We start from the raw sequence: 14,694 nt of genomic DNA, 5'->3' as shown, positions 1-14,694 counted from the left end.
TCTTGTTTTTATTTTTCGCCACCTTGTCTCCCAAGGGGTAGAATAAAGTAACTAATTAACAATTTGTTCAAGTTTGTCAAAATTAGTAAGATGTAGATACTTATTCAAATTTTAGATTAGAAAATTTTACTTAGTACAGTCCTATTATTCTTATACGTGGAAGAGCCATGCTTCGGCACGAATGGGCCGACTCGACCGGAGAAATACCACGTTCTCACAGAAAACCGGCGTGAAACAGCGCTTGCGCTGTGTTTCGCCGTGTAAGTGAGTTTACCGGAGGCCCAATCCCCTACCCTATTCCCTTCCCTGTCCTCCCCTATTCCCTTCCCTTCCCTCTCCTATTTACCCTATTCCCTCTTAAAAGGCCGGCAACGCACTTGCAGCTCTTCTGATGCTGCGAGTGTCTATGGGCGACGGATGTTGCTTTTCATCAGTTGACCCGTTTGCTCGTTTGCCCCCTTATTTCATATAAAAAAAATGACGATGTCTTTTGACAAATCGAATTCTCTGAGATCTAGTAACCCTGACGTCAATACCTGTCAGCGTTATGTTCCGGCCACACTAAAGGCCCGTATTCACTTTCATTAGTAGTCAGTGCAAGTTATTAGGGCAGGTAATTAGTTATTAGGAGAAAGTAAGTGCGGACAGCGACTGGCTAGTGCAAGCGATTAGCCGGCTGCGTAGTAACGTGAATAGAACTGTATTCATCTTGATTAGTGATTAAGTGCAGGTAACTAGTGCGGGTCATTAACTCATTAGTAATTAGGAGAAAGTAAGTGTGGACAGCAACTGATCAGTGCAAGTGATTAGTCGGCTGCGTAGTAACGTGATTAAAAGCGTGTTCTATTTTTTGCAAGTGCAAGTGCGACTACCCACGTCCCGCGCGCCCTTCCTCCCTTCACTCGCAGCGTGCCTGCCAGCTATGAACTTGAGCTTTATTTTTTCTCAAAGATCAGGTAGACCTTCAGATAAACAAAAAATAATAATAAATAAAATTTGTTTTATTTCTGAATTTTCAGAATGTTGAAATACAGCTTTCCGAAACTGAGGAAGACCTGGCCGTCACAGGCTCTTGATCCAGTAAATAAGATGGATCATTTTTGAATTTTTTGATCAATTTTGAATTCATTCTGGGGACAATGGAAATAGTGGGAGCTAATTAATTATAATTATCACTTTACCTAATTTATTTTTTCTTACAATTTAAATAAAGTTAGTAATTTATCAAAATAAAGAGACGACCTCTGTGGCTCAATTGGTTGAGTGCATGAAGCTAATACAAAGGTGTGGCAGCTCAAGCCGGGGGTCGCGGGTTCGAATCCCGCCGACGGAACAAAAAGTTTTCAATGTTCCCGGGTCTGGAGACTGGATGTGTAAAAAAATATCTTAAGTGTATAATATAGTTTAATAAAAATCTTAAACAATATAATAATATTATGTATATTGTATACCTATCCATACTAATATTATAAATGCGAAAGTGTGTCTGTCTGTCTATATTCTGTCTATCTGTATGTCTGTCTGTTACCACTTCACGCCCAAACCGTTAAACCAATTTTGCTCAAATTTAGTATGGATAATACTTTGAGCCCCGGGAAAGGACATTGGATACTTTTTATCCCGGGAAAATGTACGGCACACGCGCGATAAACGATTTTTGGCGCAACGGAGTTGCGGGCGTCATCTTCTAGTATAAAAGTATTAAATATTATATTTCCGTTGTCTGGTACCCGTAACAAAAGTCCTTCAGGTACTTAGCACGGGGCCAGACTGACGTGGTGTGAAGCGTCCATAGATATGATATTATTATTATATTATATTAAAAGTACAAAAGGACACCTTTTCAATTACTTCCATACTAATCTATACTTACTAATATTATAAATGCGAATGTGTGTCTCTCTGTTTGTCTGTTACCTCTGCACGCTCAAACCTCAGAACCGATTTTGCTGAAATTTGGTATATTTTTATTTTATGAAATAAGGGGGCAAACGAGCAAACGGGTCACCTGATGGAAAGCAACTTCCGTCGCCCATGGACACTCGCAGTATCAGAAGAGCTGCAGGTGCGTTGCCGACCTTTTAAGAGGGAATAGGGGAGGGTAGGGATGGGACGGGAAGGGAATAGGGGAGAGTAGGGAAGGGAAAAGGGTAGAGGATTGGGCCTCCGGTAAACTCACTCGGCGAAACACAGCGTAAGCGCTGTTTCACGTCGGTTTCTTGTGAGAACGTGGTATTTCTCCGGTCGAGCCGGCCTATTCGTGCCGAAGCATGGCTCTCCCACGTATAAAATGATGGAGATACTTTGAGTCCCGGGAAAGGACATATGATATTTTTATATCCCGAAAAATAGCACGGTTTCCACGTGATAAACTATAGGCTGCGTTCCAGATGACGTTAATTTTGACCAAAACGCTTAAAACGTCCCCTTCCGCCGTTCCCTTTGGCGACCGGGGTCGTTTTGATCGCGGCTATGACGTCACTCATGACGTCATCATTTTCGCTCAAAACGACCCTTGACGAAGATGGGTCGAAGTGGGCGTTCTAGTTTTTTTTTTCATTTTAACGTAACTATATCGCGAAAGCCATGTTCGGAAAGTTTTCAGGAGAGAGTAGAGACAAAAAAACTTTATATTATTTCATTACAAATAATATTTTAATTAAATAAATTAAATAATATATTATAATGAAATATTTTGATTAGAAAATAAATTGTTTTAAATGAAAGGTCAAATGATTTCTAAAATATAATAATTAATACTAATTTTCATCTCTCCTATAGTTTGTTGACTTACTACTTACTTGACTAAGGATTAAGCGGTATTGTTACCTTAGAACGTTTAAATGTATATTGTGACAATAGTCAATATTCAAAGTATGTGGTTTTGTTATTAAAATATGATTCAATGTGAATACTCAAATATAATAAAAGTTTAACTATTTTAAAATATGATTACTTAAGTAAAAAAATGTAATACTAAAAACGAAACAAATATAATATTATGTATTTTATTTGTAAAATAAATATAACTATAAACAATAAATTACTTTTATTTACGACTTGCAGAAAAGGATCGTAATATCCAAGTTCGGTTCAATGTACCTATGTATAAAAAAATATAGTTCTTTTTGTAAACTTTTCTCAAAACGCTCCATAATCCGTTCCACTTGGGTTTGTATCACTGACGCTCACATGCTAGTGGAACGGGAAAAACTACGGTCTTGAGCGTGAGCGTTTCTAACGTCATCTGGAACGCGGGGTATATCTTTTGTTTCACTTCTCTGTCAAATTTGTCAATGTTTGCAATTTTGAATTTGAAAATTGTTCGGAAGAGATAGTAGCCGGAAAATAGTATGGACGTAACAGATCTGTATAAGTACAATATCATTGATCCTATAATATATGATCAAAGAAATGATCATATATAAATGATAATGTAATACCTACCCCCCTTAGGGGGATATTAGATTATCATATATATTGGATCCGAGATCATTGAGTCAATGATATTGGATAATGTTATATAGACATATGATTCATTTCTTCCTTGATCAAAGATTTTTGACATTTGCTGAGAGATTGGATCCAATACGGTCATAGAAATAGGTGTTGCCAGTTATTTAATATAAAAAAGAGTTTTTAATTTCTTGTTCGTTAATATGTTTCAAATAATGTAATGTAGTTATTTTTCTAATTATATACTTGGATAATCTTGCTGAAAAAACAAAAAACAAGTCATATTAAAAATGACGATGTCTTTTGACAAATCGAATTCTCTGAGATCTAGTAACCCTGACGTCAATATCTGTCAGCGTTAGCACTCTCCATTGGCTATTGAAACCACATATGACGTAAATTGGATCAATGAAATATGATATTGTAATATACAGATATGATCAAATGATCATATATATTGGATCCTATATATGATCATAAAAATGATCATATATAAATGAAAATGTAATACCCCCCTTAGCGTGCCGGGGCTCATCGCAAAAATCCGCCTTCATACAATTTGTATGGAAGCGGAAATCCGCTGCACCCCCGACACAGTGTGTGATACGCGCATCCGCTTCCATACAAACTGTATGGAGGCGGATTTTTGCGATTAGCCCCGGCACGCTGAGCCTCGGCACGGCCCGTCTCAGTGTGCTCACTCCTTAAGCGTATCTGACTGTCATGCCTGCTCCACACTCTGGCGAAATATTTAACGACAATCTTCAAAGATTCTCGGCGAGATTTGTAGTGAGAACTTTTTTGGGTACACCCGCGCCGTACGGTAAACACAAAATTCTCAAAAATTTCTCACTACAGTTCTCGCGCTTCAGGCGGCTCGTTTATTAGAATTACTGAGAAACCTGTCCTCACACTCTCGGGTTCCTTTGTCTCGCGACAAAAGCCGGAGAACAAATGTCAAGAGAACTTGAGAAGATTACGCGAATCGCTTGAAGCTTCGCTTGGCACAATCACACACATTCTCATATTTCTCACAATATTCTCCCGAGAGTGTGGAGACTGGAGCTCCGTGTATTATTTTCCTCTATGGTGTGGAGCGGGCAGAGTTTTGGTTAGATAAAAAAAAACAACGTCACTGTCAACGTCAAAACTGAGATTCCAATTTGTTTTTGGTTCAGTATTGCCAATTTAGCATATTTTATGCTAAATTTGGCATATTTTACGTTGTTTAGCATATTTATTTGTTGTTTAGCATATAGCATAATTTTTAGCATATAATTATTTTAAAAAAAATTACCATAGCAGAGTAATAATTACTCTGAAAAGAGTATTTATTACGCATTATTATCACTACCACATTCTAACGCTGAAATTGAACGCGTTTTCAGCCAAATGAATGTAGTTAAAACTATTTTATACATCGAATTCGGCCTAAAGAGGACAAGGAAATGCTGTTATTCTTACTCAGTTCCGGATAACGAATTGCGCTCTATAGCCTATAGGTAGGACCCAACTATTAAAGCCTATAGGTAGGACCCAACTATTAAGGAGAGCTATAGTTTGGATATCTTCTACTAAGTATACGTTTACATGTACATCAGCAGCATCAGCTATCGATGAAGACCATATTATTAATATTTTGTTCGATAATGTAATAATTGATTAAAACATAAAATAAAATATTGAGATTTTGTTGATTATTGGAACGAAGTTCCTTATCGGGCGTTGCGCCTTGGGCTGGACTGAAAAAGTTGTAACGACACTTTTTTATTAATACCTGCATGGTAGGGGCTTTGGGTGTTGATAGTTTAGATTTTTTTATATTGAATCTTAAATACTGTTTGACAAATAATACGCGGCCAGTCTATCATCATTTGACTTAATTAATCTGAGACTGTCGCAGGAATGTCTAAAAAATAATAAAGTCTATATTTTGACAATAGAAAAGCGTTGAAATTTGAAACTATGATTTTTTTATTTGAGGTCGAATTTTGACTATTAGGCGATCTCCAGTATTAAGAAATAGATACCCGATGTATGTTTTCTCTATTGAAATAGACTCCTATTTAAAACTTCGTTCCATCCGGGTGTCCCTTGACACTTTTCAAGTTTTTTATTAAAGATTTAAAATTAAATTAGTTTTATTAGACTTTGAAAAGTTTTAGCATAATTTTTTAGCATAATTTAATAGCAATTGGCATAATTTTGGCAAAATTTTAACAGCAGTTTACCAAATTTTGTATGAGTCGTGTTGGCAACACTGTTTCGGTTTTCGCGCGCTGCATTGGCTTCATGTTTGTTGAAGTTGATTATTATTAATTACAATTAAAACAAATTAAATAATCGGTTCCGTGCTCAATCAGATTCAAAATTTACACAATTTAATAAACGAACGAATAAATAGTTGCACGCTAAAGTTTCCATTCTTTTTAAACTCCTTTACATTGTGGTGTGTGACTTGTGTTGTAATTTTCACAAATGAATAACAAATAACTTTCAGTAAGGAAAATACAATCAAGGCATAGTTTCAGAAAACACATAGGTAAAACCATTAAAAACCTATTGTTTCATTACTTTTTTCATATTTATTGTATTCCTTGGCATCTTGTTTGATTTATATTTCATTCTTTATTTTTGTTTGCTTTTAGGTTAATATTTCTAATAAAATGAATGGTGTTAATTGGGCAAAAAATGAAGTTACAGATGATGTTTTTGGTAAGATATTTTTTCTAATTTATATGAATAAGAATATTATTAAGGTGGAGATATTAATATGTATTACATTAATTTGTATTAATTTGGTGTTATTTAATAAAAATACTCTTGGTGTAGAATTCAAGGGCAGCAAAGAAAGAACAAGAAGCAATAGCAATGAAAGCGTACCAAGCAGGAAGAGATCTAAGCCAAATAACAAAAAGGATTGTGAAAAGCAGAGGTACTTATTTATTATAATGAAACTTTTATAATGTTGTGGTCCATTAAATATGCAATAGGTTGTAAGCAACGATATCAAAATACTTAGATACGACGTATGCTGTCAAAACTGTAGCAATGTTTTTGCATGCAAAATGTGCATCGAGAAAATATTGTCGTCCTTTTTTGTCTTACAGTAATATCATATACTACTTTCTCTTTCGCTCATTTTACGCTTTACTCGAATCGAGAAAATATTGTCGTCCTTTTTTATCTTACAGTAGTATCATATACTACTTTCTTTTTCGCTCATTTTACGCATCGCCTTGATTTTTCTCTTAAAAAGGAAGACAATAATTTAAATATTAATAAAATCTTAGTAATTATGTGTGAAATATTACACCTTTGGCTTTATTTGTATTCTTCGTTTTGTTACTGCACTGTCAGAAGGCACATGATGGCATTCTCGAGCGAAATGTAGCGAAAAACAACGCTGCAATTAATGAATTAAACACGTCTGGCTGTTACCGTGTCCTAAGGCACACTGCTCTCAGATGAGTGAGCTCACTCATTTCGAGGGTGACACATTTTCGCGCTGACGATTGTATGGAATGTCTTTTCTAACATTCTAATTCTATGGTTTTAAGTGGAAATGCTACACTACTTAATTTTTTTTTTCAGCAAACCTGAGAAAAAAGTCATTGAAATAGAAACAGATCCAGATGTTCTGCAAAGGAGACAAAAACAGATTGATTATGGGAAAAACACAGTTGGTTACGAAATGTATACTCAAAAAGTGCCATTGTAAGTAAACTGTTTATTTATTTTGAAAAATTAATATTGTAGAAAATAAAATGGCCATAATATGATTTTGTCCTTTAAGTTCTAACACCGAATAAGTCAAAAATAACAACTTTTCAAGAGAGAGAAAACAATTGCATAATTTTGTATGGATACCAATTACCATACGAAAGCAGATTGACTATTTAACTGACGCACCCGGCGCGTCATTTAGACTGGGTTGCACCAACTAACTTTAACTTTAACCTTAAATATAACTGGAAAAATTGACAGATGTCGTATGAGAATATGGAGTGTTTGGATGCCATATTTAACTTTAACTTTACCCACGCCTCTGGTGCAACCCAGTCTTAAAAAGATTCAGTGAAGCCGATGACGCGCCAGTTGCGGCATATAAGGATCGTTAAAAAACACGTTAAAACTAATTTATTATACTTTCCTATACTTACTATAATTCCCTAGTCTAAATGTACATGTTGAACTCAATTTTATGTGTCACCGTTTATTTTAGAATTAAAGGACTGTAAGTCAGAGGTCGTCAATCATTGGTTCACTCGAAGAATCCTTATTTTTTTGCGATTTGTGTTTTTATATACTTTTTTTCTTATTAACACTTTCACTGTCATCACTGTCAGTAATTGTTTGATGCTACTGTCTGTTGAGTTAGTTTTTGTGTCATGACAAGTGCAAGAACTTTCGAATGTCCTTTTCAATGTAAAGTTTTGCAATATTGATTACTGATGACTATATTCTGGAAAACTTTCATTCTCCTTATTGTCGTTTTCCAGGCAATTTTCATCTATGTTTGTAAATAGGGGCTGGCTACATCCAGGAAAGTAATTATATTCCTGCTGATTATCTAACACAAATAAGTATTTCATTTGTTTTATATTTTAAATTTTCTGAGGGCTTTTAAGGTTTAATATAAATTTAGATTGTTCTATCTAAACAACAACGCTAAGTTATTTATGAGCCGCCATGCCGGCCTCGCCGCGCCTTGTTTTTTTGCGATGGAAAGCAACTTCCTTCGCCCACTCGCAGCATCGGAAGAGCTGCAGGTGCGTTGCCGGCCTTTTAAGAGGGAATAGGGGAGGGTAGGGATGGGAAGGGAATAGGGGAGGGTAAGGAAGGGAATAGGGTAGGGGATTGGGCCTCCGGTAAACTCACTCACTCGGCGAAACACACCGGCGTGAAACAGCACTTGCTGTTTCACGCTCGTTTTCTGTGAGAACGTGGTATTTCTCCGGTCGAGCCGGCCCATTCTTGCCGAAGCATGGCTCTCCCACGTTAGACTTGCACGCCTCTGCCGATCTCTGCCATTCCTGTGTAGGCCGGCCCTAAGAGTCTATCATGCTATTCACATCTTATTTTTTTAGGGTTCCGTAGGCAAATGGCAAAAAACGGAACCCTTAAAGATTCGTCATGTCTGTCTGTCTATCTGTCTGTCCGTCCGTATGTCACAGCCACTTTTCTCCAAAACTATAAGAGCTATACTATTGACACTTGGTAAGTAGATGCAGTCTGAGAACCGCATTAAGATTTTGATATAAAAATGGAAAATTTATTAAAAATTTTAGGGGTCCCCATAGGTACAACTGAAACAAAACATTTTTTTTTTTCATCTAACCTATGCATGTGGGGTATTTATGGATAGGTCTTCAAATATCATATTGAGGTTTCTTATATCATTTTTTTCTAACCTGAATAGTTTGCGAGAGAGACTCTTCCAAAGTGGTAAAATGTGTGTCGCCCCCTCCCTCTAACTTCTAAAGTAGGGGCATGATAAGTCTAAAAAAATATATATAATGTACATTACTATAAAAACTACCAACGAAAATTTGTTTGAACGAGATCTAGCAAGTAGTTTAAAATATACGTCATAAATGGTAAACCTTAAACCAACAAAAAAAATTTTTTTTCATCTAACCTATGCGTGTGGGGTATCTATGGGTAGGTCTTCAAAATTCATATTGAAGTTTCTAATATAATTTTTTTCTAACCTGAATAGTTTGCGAAAGAGACTCTTCCAAAGTGGTAAAATGTGTGTCGCCCCCCCTCTAACTTCTAAAGTATATAAGTGATAAGTCTAGAAAAAATATATGATGTACATTACTATAAAAACTACCAACGAAAATTGGTTTGAACGAGATCTAACAAGTAGTTTTTTTTTATATGTCTTAAATGGTAAACCTTAAATTACCTTTCATTATATCAACTAAGATATAAAAATAAATCAAAAACCTTTTAATTTCATAAAAATAAACCTTATTGCTGCTGCGGAACCCATCATGGGCGAGTCCAACTCGCACTTGGCCGGTTTTTTTATTTATAGGGGAAGGAAGGGTAATTTGATAAGTTATTAACAATAGCAGGCATTTGTTAGGATTAAAGCTAAAAATATGGGAAAGATATTTCCCTGCAATTATTCTTAGATTAATTGCAGTGCTCCACCTTCATAATACTCTTTTTACATTATAGTGACCAACGCACAAAAGGCGATCCTAAGACTCCAGACAAATACTGCAAGTACAGTCGTAGATCTTGGGATATGTTGATCAAAATGTGGAGGAAGAGTTTGCACAAGTATGACATAGAGGAGTGTGGGATCAAAGAAGAAAGAATAAAGAAAGAGGAGGAAGACTCTGATGAAGACTGAACCATTCATATTATACTATGTTTATAAGAAATAATTAAGTTAATTTTACCCTCAATATGTTACAAATTTAGAAAGTAATTAAAGATGCCTAGGTATATTATAAAAATATCAGAAAATATTATCTTCTTTATTTTTAATACTAGTGCAAATTAAATTAATATACTAGTAGGATGAAGATAGTTTCAATATTGGAAATATTCTGAGAGGGTGTATAACATTATTCCATATTATGTAAAATAAATAGTACATGTTTTATGTGTTTATTTGATTAAGATCTGTAGACAATAGTAATGTTTAATAATAAATATATTTATGCAGATGGCAGGTCAGCTTTATTGAGGACATCTTTTGCTTGTTTCAGAATACCATTATTCTTCCCTTCTAAAGCAAAACTTTGCAATTTCTCCATGTACTCATCAATATTGTTTTCTGTCGCGCCAGTAGGTCCCCCTGCAACAAAAAAAGTTGATTTCGTCTTACTGCAGTTTAAAAAAAAATACGAAATACGAAAATACGTTATTTTCTATAATATAGGGCCATTTTATACATATTATAAAACAAAGTCGCTTTTTTCCCTCATGTCCCCTTAAGACTGGGTTGCAAAAGGGGCGTGGGTAAAGTTAAATTTATGGTTATAGTTAAGTTAACTTTAACTTTATCCTTAACTTTGCTCGGAGAAATTGACAGATGACAGCTGATCCAACAAGGTTATAAATGCGCGTGGGCGTGTCGCTGCTGGCAGAGTAGACAGAATGATAGAGTATACCGACTTAGAACTGGTGTTGAAATTTTTAAATTTGACGTATTATGACGAAAATCGTCGCTAGGGTTGTTAACTTGTTACCTACGAATTTAAAAATATGACATATTCGATGGACGTGTTCCTCTTTGGTCGTATTGTTGTTTATGTTTTGGCACATGTGATTAAAATTGTCAGAATCCAATTTTGAAATCTTTATTTTAAATATTTAAAAATAAATTATATCAGCCAGCGCGAGGCACATTCCGTTCATAATCCTAGTGAAACCCGACGAATTTGACAGATATTGAAACCTGTCCGTCTCTTTGCAGTCGAACTACTGGTCGTTATGTCTATTGTGCTGCTGGTAAAGGAGAACTGTCAAAAATGGCGTTTTTGTATGATGACAGCGTTAGTTCCTTTTTTCGCCACGTGCATTTAAAACCTGGTCGAGCTCTATGGTTATGGTTAAATATGGCGTCTTGATGGCGTCCATTTTTAACTTTACCCAAAGATTTGACATTTTGCACTGTAGTCAAAGTTAAAGTTTCAGTTAAAGTTAGTTGGTGCAACCCAGTCTTAATCTTTAAAACTACGCAACGGATTTTGATGATTATTTCAGTGTTAGATAGCCCAAGGTGCCCATACACGGGACAATTATTATCGTAACGATTTATCTCCTCGATGTTAAAATCGAACGACAAATTGTACGTGTGTAGCAATATCGCAACGATTTTACGTTCAAAAGATCGATCCATCGATTGGACGATTTTCTTGACGATCGATCGAAACGACAAATTGTCCCGTGTATGGGCACCTTTAGACTAATAGGAGCGAAGAAATAGAGGAAAATGTGAAAAAAAGGGGGAAAATTATTTGAAAGGGCTAACTTGAACACGCTAATCTCAGGAACTAGTGGTCCGATTTGAAAAATTTTTTCAGTGTTAGATAGCCCAGTACCTGGATGACCGAGCAAAGCTTGGTATAGCAAACCCTCATTGACTTCGTGTTACTTAATAACGCCATCTGCTGGTCGTTAAAACAATTAGTTGCTAACAAAATAGTATTATTATTCGCCAATAGATGTCAGGAAGAGTCATATTTTTCAGTTTATCGATTCTGTCATTCTATTCGTGTTTTATCGAATACCGAGCATATATATATATATATATATATATATATTTAAATCGCCGAAGACTTGTTGCGTCTTTTCAAAGTCGAACCCTATGGCGTCTACCATTTCCAATGACTTTTTAATTGTTATTCGTGCGAATATAGTTACATTGCTGTCATGTGAATTCTATTGTCGACGAGAAATTTTGTTTACGTACGAAAATTAGATATTCAATTTGAAATAATTCTCGCTGGTTTTTTGCTTCCGTTCGCGATGGAAATCATGTGACACATTGTATATTTTTGTATTCGTTCCATGCATTTAATCGTTTTTCCTACATCCATTTAAATGTATGGTTATATTGATACCGTATATTGTACTATATTAATTCCATGCATTCTACTAATTAAATGACTCCTTACTATATTTGAGATTATATCGGTACCGTATATTATTTTTGTATGTATGCCATAAACTGTTGAGTTTGTTGCTTCCTCCTAACCTTATATGTTATATCGATACATACATAGGTACCTATATAATAGATTACATAGATTAATTAAATTTTAAATTATAATTAGGTAAGTCCGCTAGGCTAACTAAAAAATATTAAGGATAATTATGATAGATATGATCATTTTATTTATTTATTTATTTATAAATTCTTTATTTGCATTATAAACTATATAAAATAACAAAAACAACATTAAGCAAGGAACATAGCAAATAGGCGGCCTTACCGCTTTCAGCGGTTTCTTCCAGGCAACCAAAATATGGTGGCAGAAAATAATGTTAAAGTACTAACTAGCCAAATGAACTACACAAATTTACACAGATATAATAAGGTTAAAAAAGACATGTTGATATAATTACCTACATTACATTAAAAACCTACATTATAAAAAATAAAAGAACATTAAAATAATTGTACAAAAAACACCAAGAGTTTTACAAGGACTGAGCCTGATCTAGGTAGTGTGCTTTCAAACGTTTCTTAAAGATGTTAATTGATTCCGATTTTTTTATAAAATCGGGCAAGGAATTCCAGAGACGAATAGCGGAGATGGTGAAAGAAGAATCGTAGAATGAAGTATTGTGAGAAGGAAACGCAAGAGTCAGTTTGTTTGCAGAGCGAAGTATAGGATTGTCATGACCGAGGAAATTGAATTTTACTTTGAGGTAGTTAGGAGTAGAAGGACTAAAAAGGATGTTGTACAGTAAGTGAAGTATGTGAGAGTTTCGACGCAACTTGATCGGGAGCCATTCGAGCTGAGATCGATAATTAGAAACATGGTCAAACTTTCGAAGGCCAAAAATAAAACGAATACATAAGTTTTTAAGGCGTTGAAGGGAAGAAAGAAGATTTTCGTTTATGTCACTGTAGCAGACATCATGTGAGCGTGTTTCTTCTGAACTTAAGTATGAACACAAAATGAAACAATTGTTTCGGTAGTAGGTATTTTTAAGTTTTATTGTTTAAAATCAAGTAGGTACAATACTAAACCCATAGTCATAATAATCAAAGTGTCGGACAAATCAAATACACCGAAATAGGAACATAAAAGTAATTTAAGAAATTAACAATTTTAAGAACGACCAGTTGAGAGGCTAATTTACTGTGACATTGACTATAGTTAACTTGTGTATATAAGCAATACTAGTTTTCAATCGTGGCTCTGCCCACGTGACAAGTTGACAAAATTTAACAAATTGAAATTCGTTATTAGCCGTTTAGGCGTTAAAAAAATAAAACAAAAATGCTTAGAAAAATATTAACCTGAAGAATCACATACCAGACATACCTATCAGTACAAAGTCTCAAAAAAAGGCCCTTTAGGCGTCGAAAAGAAAAATAAAAACGTTTAAAAAACTATTAACGTACCTATCAAAAATAAGATAAAACAGTCCAAAATCTCAAAAAATTACACAACTACACAAAAATTACACAACAATATATATACTTTGTTTGTAAATTTAAATTATGGTTATTATCTATAATAGTACCTATTATTTCTGTTTATTTGTTTTGTACAAAAAAAGGACGGTATTTGATTATAATACAAGTTCACAATAATAATAAATTTTTTCGTAAGTAGTTGGTTAACGCGCGCGCGTAAACAAACACGACGCGACGTTGCGTTCTGTGCTGTGATAGTCATAGTCAATCATGGTTGTCGTGATTGATGTAGATCGTTTCGATCGTTTTTTGTATTGTTTATTGTATCTTCTTCTTCCTAGTCGTATCCTCATGGCTGAGGGACGTGACCACCAAAATTTGCTTTTTGGGATAGGGCTCTCCACTTGTCTCTATTTTTGGCCTGATGAAATGCCTCCTGGAACGTGCAGTCAGCAGCCTTGACAATCGCGTCTGTCCATCGTGTAGCCACTCTGACTCTGCCTCTTTTCCCCTCTAATTGCCCAGCTAGTATGAGACTCTCAAGATTATTAGGCTCCCGGCGGGCTATGTGGCCAAAAAAGGCAAGTGATCGTTGTAGACAAAGCGTGGACAGGCGGGTGGTAATTTTGAGTTGCTGAAGTATAGACGTGTTGGTCCGGTGTGCGGTCCAAGGGATGCCGAGCATTTTACGCCAGCACCACATTTCAAAAGCGTCAATCTTAGCTCGAGTACGTGCTTTTAGTGTCCATGTCTCGGAGGCATATAAAAATATTGAAAAGATTAGGGAACGCATTAGTGTTATTTTTGTGCTACGATAGATGTTCTTATTCTTCCATATCTTTTCTAAGCGCCCAACCGCAGATTTAGCCATCTGAGCACGTCGGACTGAGCCTCTCGCAGTTACCATTGTTGCTAATCAACGATCCCAGGTAGACAAACTCCTCTACGGGTTGGAGATCTTGTAGTAAGGATGTCTTTTGTATTTGGTTCAGCTTATCGACGTACATCAGTTTGGTTTTATTGCGATTGATTTGGAGGCCAAAGTCTCGACTAATCTTTTCGAGCCGCGCTAGAAGTTCAGCAAGTTTCACTTCGCAAGTACTTATAAGCGTGGTGTC

The 14,694-nt window shown here is 35.4% G+C and overlaps 2 protein-coding genes across 3 annotated transcripts in view; one reads left to right on the top strand and one right to left on the bottom strand.

Moving 5' to 3' along the window:
• Positions 1 to 5,725: 5,725 nt before the first annotated feature.
• LOC121733031 (histone RNA hairpin-binding protein) lies at positions 5,726 to 9,847 on the top strand. 2 transcript variants are annotated; one of them, XM_042123115.1, is made up of 5 exons: positions 5,726 to 5,995; positions 6,090 to 6,171; positions 6,289 to 6,391; positions 7,051 to 7,173; positions 9,649 to 9,847. In XM_042123115.1, exons 2-5 carry the CDS (start codon positions 6,123 to 6,125, stop codon positions 9,824 to 9,826), a joined length of 453 nt encoding a protein of 150 aa, XP_041979049.1. In that variant the 5' UTR covers positions 5,726 to 5,995; positions 6,090 to 6,122; the 3' UTR covers positions 9,827 to 9,847. The 2 variants fall into 2 exon arrangements, with proteins under 2 accessions (XP_041979049.1, XP_041979048.1); XM_042123114.1 differs by having other exon boundaries at positions 5,726 to 5,998; positions 6,105 to 6,171.
• A 223-nt stretch (positions 9,848 to 10,070) lies between these two features.
• LOC121733029 (high mobility group protein 20A) overlaps positions 10,071 to 14,694 on the bottom strand; it is a 41,014-nt gene continuing 36,390 nt past the window's right edge. The window contains exon 8 of the mRNA XM_042123111.1: positions 10,071 to 10,276. Coding sequence (XP_041979045.1) covers positions 10,137 to 10,276 — 140 coding nt within the window. The 3' untranslated portion in view covers positions 10,071 to 10,136. The remainder of the gene's footprint in view (positions 10,277 to 14,694) is intronic.

Source organism: Aricia agestis, chromosome 13 (assembly GCF_905147365.1).
Source record: "Aricia agestis chromosome 13, ilAriAges1.1, whole genome shotgun sequence".
NCBI classification, from domain to species: domain Eukaryota; kingdom Metazoa; phylum Arthropoda; class Insecta; order Lepidoptera; family Lycaenidae; genus Aricia; species Aricia agestis.
Note: the sequence above shows the minus strand (reverse complement) of the source record. Positions and strands in the feature narration are given on the sequence as shown.